Source organism: Frankliniella occidentalis, unplaced genomic scaffold (genome assembly GCF_000697945.3).
Source record: "Frankliniella occidentalis isolate FOCC.00 unplaced genomic scaffold, Focc_3.1 Scaffold2, whole genome shotgun sequence".
In the NCBI taxonomy this organism is placed as follows: Eukaryota; Metazoa; Arthropoda; class Insecta; order Thysanoptera; family Thripidae; genus Frankliniella; species Frankliniella occidentalis.
Window position 1 is genome coordinate 2,188,839 of NW_026267132.1, and position 10,258 is coordinate 2,199,096.

The 10,258-nt window shown below is 43.0% G+C and overlaps 2 protein-coding genes across 2 annotated transcripts; one reads left to right on the forward strand and one right to left on the reverse strand.

The window, feature by feature from the left end:
* The first annotated feature begins 7 nt into the window (after positions 1–7).
* Positions 8–8,769, forward strand: LOC113205934 (integrator complex subunit 1). The gene is made up of 25 exons (XM_026421748.2): positions 8–223; positions 431–614; positions 685–923; positions 992–1,261; positions 1,330–2,391; positions 2,485–2,598; positions 2,677–2,823; positions 2,924–3,099; positions 3,190–3,342; positions 3,430–3,601; positions 3,693–3,904; positions 4,007–4,208; positions 4,303–5,233; positions 5,315–5,487; positions 5,599–5,769; positions 5,860–6,192; positions 6,267–6,400; positions 6,508–6,637; positions 6,721–6,887; positions 6,980–7,098; positions 7,175–7,518; positions 7,594–7,718; positions 7,803–8,014; positions 8,116–8,394; positions 8,513–8,769. Exons 2-25 carry the CDS (start codon positions 443–445, stop codon positions 8,626–8,628), a joined length of 6,153 nt encoding a protein of 2,050 aa, XP_026277533.1. The 5' UTR covers positions 8–223; positions 431–442; the 3' UTR covers positions 8,629–8,769.
* LOC113205935 (dynein regulatory complex protein 10-like) lies at positions 8,761–10,160 on the reverse strand. The gene is made up of 4 exons (XM_026421749.2): positions 9,788–10,160; positions 9,413–9,705; positions 9,058–9,337; positions 8,761–8,988 (listed from the first exon to the last, which is right to left on the reverse strand). Exons 1-4 carry the CDS (start codon positions 10,022–10,024, stop codon positions 8,761–8,763), a joined length of 1,038 nt encoding a protein of 345 aa, XP_026277534.1. The 5' UTR covers positions 10,025–10,160.
* Between the last annotated feature and the right edge of the window lie 98 nt (positions 10,161–10,258).

The window sequence follows — 10,258 nt, forward strand, 5'->3', positions numbered from 1 at the left end:
AGGAAACCTTCAATACGCACCCGCAGGCAAAAAGCAGGCGGTCGGCGGCGGGTGTTGTCGTTGAACACTGTTTATTGTCATTGATGTGTGTTTATATTTTGAATGTCTCCATGATGTTATCATATGTTTAATGACCATACACGCAATGATCGCCAATGGCCTCCCGTAACAAGTTCGTAGAAACGCAAAACCCATAAAATCGTCGTTTCTTGACTGTCACAAGGTTAGGATAGTTTTTGTTTATGGATGTTTTCTGGCATTCACATTCTACAATGCTCACCGTTCACTTCTGTTTGAAAAAGCTAGCCATGAAATTTATCATTTTAATATTTTATTGTTTCTGTAATGACACATTTTCATCCATATACTCAGCTGTAACTGTGTCAGTCAAATATGATATTGGAAATTTTCACGGTAATTGCGGTTTCAGGAATCTGTCAGCATGGAACGAGGAAAAGGGATGTCTGGTCGGGGCGGCAAAGGCAAACCTAATTACAACTACCCTGTTAACGTGTTTGCTCTTGGCTCTAAAGCACCATCAAGAGTAGATTCAGGAGACTCCAAGCGCCCATCTCAACCGCATCCTAAACCTGGATCTAGTCATGGTTTGCCAGGTATAGAAATGAATTATTATAACCTACAACTATAGTTGTTTCCTAAATTTAATGTGTGAAATTATTCCAGGACCTACTGACAGGAAAAGAGAAGCTGCACCTTCTAGTATGTCCATGTTGGCAAAAAAACCCAAAATAGTTCCAAGCGTTGGTGCAATTCATAGAGGTGGTGCTGGCCCTGGTCCTTCAGTTAGTGCTCCTCTGATTCCGGGAGCTGATGTGTGGGAAACAATCGCCATTGATACAGAAGCTTCTGAACTTGTAGCAGAAGTCCTAAAATCTAATGATTTAGGACAAACAGATAAAGTGGTATGTTCATCTATTCAATTTTATTTGAAGTAAATTTATTTATTTATAGTTTCGTTTTTGTTTTCAAGGTTGGACAGATATGTGGTGCCTTAAGGGCAATCAAAATTCAAAGGGGAAAACTGGATCCTTGCCTCTATTTGAGTCTACTTTACTTGGGAAAAATTCGTCCATCACTAATGGCTATTGAACCAGTACCACAAGCATTGTGCTCACTGTTACGGAGAGATGTTACCTTAGGAATGAAAAACAAAAGCAACCCTTTAGTTCCCATTTTAGTGACAGGGCTGTTAATGCGAGCATTCAATGAGAATAAGCATTGGCCTGACACCTTTGTAAAAGTGAGTTCTTGACTTTTACTATAAAATAGTTAATTTGATTAATGCCTAACTTAAACATTATGTTCTAGCTTTACATTGAAGATGCAGTGAATGAGCGGGTGTGGGTTGATATGGAGGAATGCAAAGGATTTGTAGATAATGTTGTCACAGCATTCAATACCAAACACCCAACTAAATCTCAGCTGCCTCCAGATTTGGGTCTAGTTCCACCTAATGTAGCTGGATTGAGCAGTACATGTTCATCTCCCTCTTCGGCTATGGGTGATGATGATGACATAAAGGATATAAAAGAAGAGCTTGGTTTGAACATCACCGACAACAAGCATGAATTTCCTGTCATGCCAAGATACAATGGCTCGTATGATGTTGTGGAATCTATTGTCACAGAAGCTATCAAAGAACAATTACTTCGACGCCAACCTCCAGAAAACACCACTAGAAATTTTTTGAGAATGTTATCTGCAACTTGTGGTCTTGTGGAAGTTAGACTTAATGCAACACAGCGGCTTGAAATGTGGCTCCAGAATCCTAAGTTGACAAGACCAGCTCAAGAGCTGCTTATGTATGTTTGTGTTAATTGCAGCACTCATACTCAACGTGATATTGAAGTCATGAGTAATATCATAAAGATAAGGCTAAAGACCAAAGCACTCATAAATTTTTATCTGTCAAGCATTAAAGAACTTGTTAATGCAAACCCTGAGAATTTAAGTTCTCTCATGAAGCACACTGTCTACAATGAATTATCAAATGCTCGTAATTCAAATAACATGGCTGTAATCACAACAATGTTTCAAATCTCCCCAGAAAATGCTCCCATTTTATTAGCGCATGTACTTCAGGAAATTCTTATGAATAGGGAGGACTTCCACCGAGCTCTAAGAGGATTCTTACGTGAACTAACTCGTAATTTAAGACACGATTTAGATATCAATTCATTTTGTCGAGCCCTTATGTCTGACGCTCCTGAGCACAAAACCACTTTCCGAGACTTTGACTTTAAGGAACGCATGTATGTGGTCATTGTAGATCTTGTTTGTCTGTGTGTTTTTCTTGCAATCTCGCCATCTGTTAAAGAGGCGGCTAGCCATGTAGCCAAGGGTGACAAAAAAGACATAGGAATCTATCAGGCAAGCTATAGCATTGGTGATTTTTAAATCAATCAATCTTTCTTTATGTAATTCATATCTCATGAACTATTCTTCTGTCTTTGCTGTTAACAGAACTTCCAAATGACTATTGCAAAAATTCAGCAGGATGCAATGTGGTGGCATCATGAAATTGTGCTTCGTTTGTACAGACCAACTCAACTTGAATATGTTCTTGGTATTCACAAGGTACTGTATGAATAATTTTTAAAACTTTGTGGTCATTGTTGTGTGGAGAAAGTTATGAACGACATGTCTTTGGTCTAGATCATGTTTATGGGTCAAGCTGAACACTATTATAAAGTTGACAACTGGCCTCAAGAAGCTGATCGCCTTAGCCTGCTACGTTTGGCATCTGAAATTCCCCTTCTTCAACACACATTGATGCGAATCCTTTTAATAGGTCTCTCTAAGGTAATGAAGAAAAAGGGCATATGAAGGATGTGTATATGTAATATGTTGAGCTACCTTCAGTATTATACAGTCTAATACTTGTCTCTTCACAATATTATAGGATCATCCAATTAGTCCTCAAGAGACAATGGATCTATCAGATCAATTGCTGAAAAGAGCCTCAGGTCTTAGCTCTGAAGGAAGCAATATGCTTGAGGCTAATAAGGTGGAAATAATTGATCTGATTTTCAACCTGAGCACTTATCATTACCCAGAAAATATAATTTTGCCAAAAGGGTATTAATATTATTTAATATGCCTTTCTCAGTTCTTGGCCTTCTTGCTCATCATACTGAAACTGATTTATTATTTATTTCATTTTTAAAGGTACACACCTCCTCAACTAGCCATTTCTAATGTTTATTGGAAGGCTTGGATTATGTTATTATTACTTGCCACACACAACCCTACAACTTTTGGAAGAGTTGCATGGGAGAAGTACCCTACTCTAAGGGCATTTATGGAAATGTGTATTACTAAGTCAGTATTTCTTCACTTATGTTTTACATGTCATTGGGTTGAAAATTTGTGCAGTTTCATTTTATTTTTCGTTTTCTGCTCCCTCAGTCATTTTGTTTATCCTCCTCCTTCCTTGGGTGAACATGGAGATGAACTTAGAGCAAGAGAATTCCAGCTTGTCCAATTGGAAAAGCAGCAAATTTTAGAATTTGAGTCCCATCTTGCCGCTCAGTCAACCAAAGTTACTATCACTGAGCACACTAGTCTACTCCTATCACAAGTTCGTGTCAGAAAAATAATATATGAAATGCCTCTCTATTGCGGTGTCATCTGATGTGTTATTAATTATCTATGTACTTATCTATTATCAGCTTATCACGATGGACCCGTCCGGTCATCCGCGAAGGCCTCCTCAATTAGTCTTGGATCAGCTGCGCTCTCTCAATGAATCTCACCGGATGGGCCACCGTCTGTGTCGCTGCCGAAGTCCAGACTTCTTAGTTGACATTATACAAAGACAAGGTGCCTCTCATTCCATGCCATGGTTGGCTGATTTGGTTGAGAGTTCTGAGGGCGCCTTGAGGTAATTTAACTGACACTTGCTTGCTTTCAATTTTTTTTCCCTCATTGTAATTCTTTCCTTTCTCTCTTTTTTTCTTTTTCTTTTTTTGTTTCTACTATACAGCCACCTTCCAGTGCAATGCTTGTGTGAGTTTCTTTTAAGTTCAACAGTCGACAAACAAAACAAACAGCAGCAACTTATTAGCCATTTAAGGTCTGTACTAATGGATCCAAACCAGGATCCAAATGCCCCTTGTGAAGTTTTGGAATATTTTTTGCGTCGTCTGCATTCCATGCAGTCAGCTAGCCGCCTGCAGGCTATCAAGGTATGAGATTTTTTTCAAATCTTAATTATTTTTTTTGTTTGTGTTAGTGAGTGTTTAATCCAAGGTATGTCTTTTTCTTTTTTTTAAACTAAAGGGATTGCAACTTGTTATGTCACCTTTAGAAGATGAGGCATTAGTAATGGATGTTGATGGGATAGATCGAGAACATTCATGGCTGTTACGTCATTTGCCTCAGATACCTCATTTTGAGTTAGCTCGACCGCAGGTTGTTCAAGCTCTACGTGCAGCATGCCAAGTGGAAAATGAAACCATTCTTGTTGGAGCTTACATTCATTTCCTATCTCAGTACGCTATAGATGACAGCCTACCATTAATGACAGATTTAACTCTTGATATGGCAACATTAATTGTTGAAAGATGCACCATAATGTCTGCATTAGTTCCTTTTAAAGGGTCACGTAATAATGAGACCCTAATAAATTTAATGAAAATATTCCATAAGTATCTTGCAAAGGCAAGGGAACCAAGAAGAGAACCACCAGCCGCATGGTCAGAGAGCCAAGATATCTTAGTAACTTGGAGCAATGGTGTTGAATCTACAATGCACATCCTTGTAGTCCATGCAATGGTGATTTTATTATCATTTGGACCATGCAGTGACAGATCCACTTTTGATGAGCTCTTAGAAGCTTGGTTTCCCAAGAATGGCCAGTACCCAAAGGCATACCTTATTGATACATCAGAAGAAGCTCTTTTGTATCCAGATTGGCTAAAGCTTAGAATGATTCGGTCAGAAGTCGAAGTTCTTGTTGAAGCTGCTCTTGGTGACTTAGAACCAAGGGATCTAGTTCTTTTCATTCAGTCATTTGGTATTCCTGTGGAATCAATGAGCAAGCTGCTTGCTGCTTTGGACTCATGTGTTCTTCTTGATGACGCTGCAGTTGCAACAGCAGTTATAGATAAAGTATATATGGCACAGCTTGTTGCTGTGCAGCGACAAAGAGGTGCGACTGCTGGTCACATGTTTGTTCAAGTTCTTCAGTTACATGAGCCTGTGTTACCAGGTAAGTCTCAAGATTTTTTTGGTAACTTCTGTATTATTACTGTATTGTTATTTGCACTTTATCAAAATGTTTTATCGGCAGTGGCCTTAGAACCTCCAACCACAAGTCGTCAGAATATTTTTCCTATTGGATCACCAGTTGCAGTTGGGCGTCAGCTATTGCAGCCACAGGACGTTCGTTCCCGCTTAGATGAAATCTTTTTGGCACAAGTTGATCGCTCCGTGAAAGTTTCTTCGTGCAAATTGTTGCAGTTGGTATGTTCACTGCACAAACAAACAATATCTCAAACTAGCTATGTGATCACACAGCTACTAATTAATTGTTTGGTCCAATCAATCAATCAATCAATTTCTTTTTTATTTCAGACTCTTGCTGTTGAACTTGAGCAAAGCCCAGCTGAAGGCAGAGTTTTGGCAGCTACTGCTGAATACTTTCATTCAGCATTTGCTTCAACTGTGGCAACATATCTGATATCTTCCCTGTTTGCAGCACCTCAATTATCTTGTCCTCTCTTTCGTATCATAACGGCCAACAAGGTATTTTGATTGACCCAGTAATTGATTTGTCACTAGCTTCACTATGTATGTACTTAAGGGATGCTAATTATGAGACCATATTTATTACAGAATGTTGCTGACTATCCTCCAGCTATTCTGCAGCAGTTTTTACATATTGCTAAAGCTATGCTGCAAAATGAATTACCTCCAAAATCTCCATTAACAGCTATTCTAAAGCATTTTGTTCAAAAATATGACAATGGAGTGTCCAATGTTGTTGTACCTTTAGGTGCTAACAAATCTGTTGTGAAAAAAGAATGCCAGACAACAAAAGATATTGTACAGTCTGTCACATGCGCTCTCATTTCCAAATCACCATCAGATTCTATAAACACGGGCTTACTTATAGACAAACTAGTGTCCATGGAACCAGAGCTTATAGGATCTTGTCCCAAGCTTCAGGTAGGTTTGGTTGAATTATACAGCCTTTTGTTGGAATTAGAGAGTTTCAGAGTAGTGATGATATTGTTTTCCAGTTGCAACTTTTGTTTGGACGTTCAACAACAACAATGTCCTGCCGTCCCTACCTATTGACACTTCTCATTCACAGAGCTAGTTGGGCTACATTACATAGAGTGGTTAAGCATCTGCTTTCATCTGCTGAGCCTGAGTGAGTAATTAAAAGATTTTCATCTTGGAGTATACTTTTTGCAAATATGTTTAGGAAAAATAATATTTTATTTTGCAACTTTATTGAACTATGTTTCACTTCGCCAGGTATGAGCCTACAGCTGTTTTAGATTTCCTCTGGGCTCTTACAAGTAACCCTAAGCTATGGCAAGGGAGAGAAAAGAATACTCCCAAACACGCCATACCGGAGAATGTACTTTGTCTTTCTGTCATTCAGGTTAGTGAAAAACTTGTTCAGTGAAAATACAGTGTGCTCCAGAATTTTTAAAAATAAATCCGTTAATGCAATCCATTTTTCAGCTACAAAGTGTTGTCACTTACATTGTTGAAGAGGCTGCCCAAGACAGTGGCGATTCTCTTGAATCTCGCCTCCCTTTGCTTCTTCAGTGCACTGAGGAGAATGTAGAACTTGTTGCCCGAATTGTAAAACATTTACTGAATATTGCCACAAATGATGCATTCAAAGGGTAAATTTAATCTATTGATCAGTACACACAGTGTTACTAATTTGTTATTTACCTATTGTCTTGTAATTTTAACTTATTCCTGGTTATTTTAGTGTCAAATCGGACATGGCACATCAGTTCCTCCTGAGATTATACTTTAAAATACCAGGTCTGATCAAATACCTTGTGGATATTGAGACAGACAAATTCCTTGAGAAAGCTTCAGCTACAGGTAAAGTAAATTTATGCTGAGGCAAAGCATTTCAGTATAGTGAAGTATCAACCATTGTTACTCCTTCTTCCTACAGAAAATGCAACCAGTGTCTTAGATCGTATGTCCCACCTACTCCTAACTGCACTTGCTGCCACTCCCATGGGAAAAGAAGCACCTCGTAGGTCTCAAGAGTTTGAGCTTGCTGCCCGCAAAATGGCCTCAGTTCATCCTGCTCTAGTGCTTAGGCAACTACCCATGGTAGCATCCTCTTTACGAGGACGCGCTCTTCTGGACTACCATGTTTTCCGAAATAGAAATCATCTGGCCTATTTTCAACACATTTTGGGTATTCTTGAGTTGCTCCAACCATATCTATTTCATAGGCAGCATTCATGTGCCCTACATGACACTCTTGATTCCTATTTCTCTCTTTTTCGGGTAAGTATTTTCTCAATAATTCTTCTGTATCACTGCCACTTTGCCATCTACCCTCTCATACTATTTTTGTTGTAGAACTATGGAATGACTAAAGATATCAGCCAGATATTAAATAGAACTATTACTCTAATGTTGGCATATGTCTCTCATGATGCTACCCTAGCTGTAAGGTACCTTCAAACTCATGCCAATCTACTAAGGTATGAATACATTTTTTTTTCCTTCAAATACCAAATAATGCACAAACTTGGTAATCAACTGTTATTTTCCCAAATTCCTTTCAGGGAGTTGCAGCACAGACAGCCTCAGTTGAGTAGTTTGTGTGTTCTAATATCAGGAGTTTCAATGCCTCGAGAATCTATTGAGGAATCAAGTATTGATGGGGGTGAAAAGGAGTCTGACGGCGAGGTATTAGTTCCCGTGGCAGCTCCTCCTATACAACAGGAAGTGGACTGGAGACCATTACTTCAACGTCTTGAGCAGGCTGAGGGGGAGGGTAAGTCAAAGCTACACCTCACATTGATTACTTGATTCGTTATAAACAACAAAGTAATGAATATTTAATTTAACTCAACTTTATGTGACTTAAATTTTTAGAAGTCACTTCAGCTCTACAAGATGTAGAAAGCGCATCTTACCGCCAACCTGGAATTTTGAGAAATTTTGTGGAGCCAATCGGTGCTCTTCTATTATCTCCCTCCAGTATAATAAGAAATCTATCACATACCCTATTGGCAAGATTCTGGAAGCATGATCCATCAGCTGCTGCTGGGGGATCAGCCTTACGTCTCATCTCTAAATGTTTAGACAGTAATCAACCTGAAGTAGTACAAACAGCCATGGACCGTCTGCCAGATGTTGTCCTGTCTATTCAAGGTATCCAGAAACAATTATTTGTTATTGAAAAAGTAGCGTAGTGCTGTGATACACAACTTTTTGGTGTATGCAGTCGAAAGAAAGTACTTACATACTGATTGTTTTCGTTCTTTTCCAGAGGATGCTGTTCCCCTCCTCCAGAAAGTTTTTGCCCTGGGTATGTGCTCAAACATTAACACTATGCAGTACTTGTCGAAGGCCTTAAGCCTTCTAAATATCCAGTCAGGGTCATGACAAAAAATAGTCAGACCTTGTGTTTGTCCTGCACTGTCTATCGAGCTAGGATAAATAATATTTTGTTTTGCTGTTCATTATTGTATATATGTACATTTTAGATGTCTACATAGTTATTTCAAATAAATGGTCCTATTTTGACTTGGGCTTGGCCTTCCCCTTGCCTTTGCCCTTGCCCTTCTTCTTGGCCGCCTTGGCGAGCCGCTTGCGCATCCTGTAGCCGCGCCACGCCCGCTGGATCACTTTGGCAGCGTGCTTGCTCGCCAACGAGAAGATGACCTCATCCTCTTCCTCCTTCTCGTAACGCAGCTTCTCGGCCAGCAGCCGCTGATACTCCTCCTCTTGGTCTGACATCCGCTCCTGTGAGGGCGAAAGTAGGAGACATCAGCGGGTGAGCGAAGGACTATATTTTAATTTCCTACAACTCACCGTCAGCTCCGCCATTTGCTTCACTTCACTCTCGTATTCGGCCGTCAACTCTTCGTGCTCTTGGAATTTTTCACCCACGTCGGCGTCGAACTTCTGGAGCCACGTGAGCAGTAGGGTTTCCATCTTGTGCCTCTTGACGCGGAGCTCTTTCTCCTCGGCCAGGTGCGCCGCCAGGGTTGCCGCCATCTTGTCGCTGGCCGAGGTGAGCTCCGCCTTGAGGTTCTCCTGACGGTACTCGCTGTTGCGCCACTCCAGGACCATGGCGCGCTCCGACTTGTCCCTGCCGAGGGCGAGAGGAGGCAGTCAGCAACCACTCACCACCCGCAGCACCCCAAGAAGACCGCCCGCCACTTACACGATGAGCTTCACTTCATCCTGGCACTGACGCCGCACGAGGTTCACGTTGTGCCGGAGGAGAGCCACGCTCCTGGCGTTGTCCGCTACCTGGCCGCCGAGCTGCTCGGCTTGCTGGCAGATCTGGTCCTCCAGGCGCGCGCGAGCCGCGTCCAGCTGACGGCCGCCGCGCCACGCCGCGCACAGCTCGGCCTCGCGGGCGCGTTCCGACTCCGGGGACCGTGCCAGGCGCTGGGCTGCCACGCGGCGCAGGCGGACCAGGTACTCCAAGAACACGGAGCCCGTCGAGGACACCTGTCGGGCACCACTGCCGGGGTCAGGAGTCACGGGGGAGGGTCAAGGTTCGTCGGGGGTGTCCGTCAGTGCACTCACGTACGAGGGGCAGCAGCCGCGTCCTGACCATGTCCCGCACCTCGGCGTTGTCCCAGAGCGTCTTTAGCGCGCGGCTCAGCTCGGGGTCCTGGTGAGCCTGCGGGCCGCCCCCAAGGGCTCCGGACCTCAGCACCTGCCCGGCGGCAGAGGCCCAGCGCTCCCCGCGGCCCGGCGCCAGGCCCTGGCTGCCCTGGCCCTGCAGCGAGGACCGGCCGCTGGACCCGGCGTGGTAGCTGGCCATGGTGGAGGAGGGTGGGTCCCCGGCGAAGCTGCCCCGCCGGCTGTACCGCGAGCACGCGCCCACCACGGCGGCCAGGTCCTCGGGGGGCAGCACGGGGCGAAGGAGCGTGGCGTCGTGGCGCAGCAGCAGCGGCAGGCAGAGCTGTGGGCAAACGCGCAGGTGAGCGGTGGCGCTGAGGCGCTGCGGCGCTGCGCCTAGCGCCTGGCGGCGGGGAGCTCGACAAAGCCGCAGCGC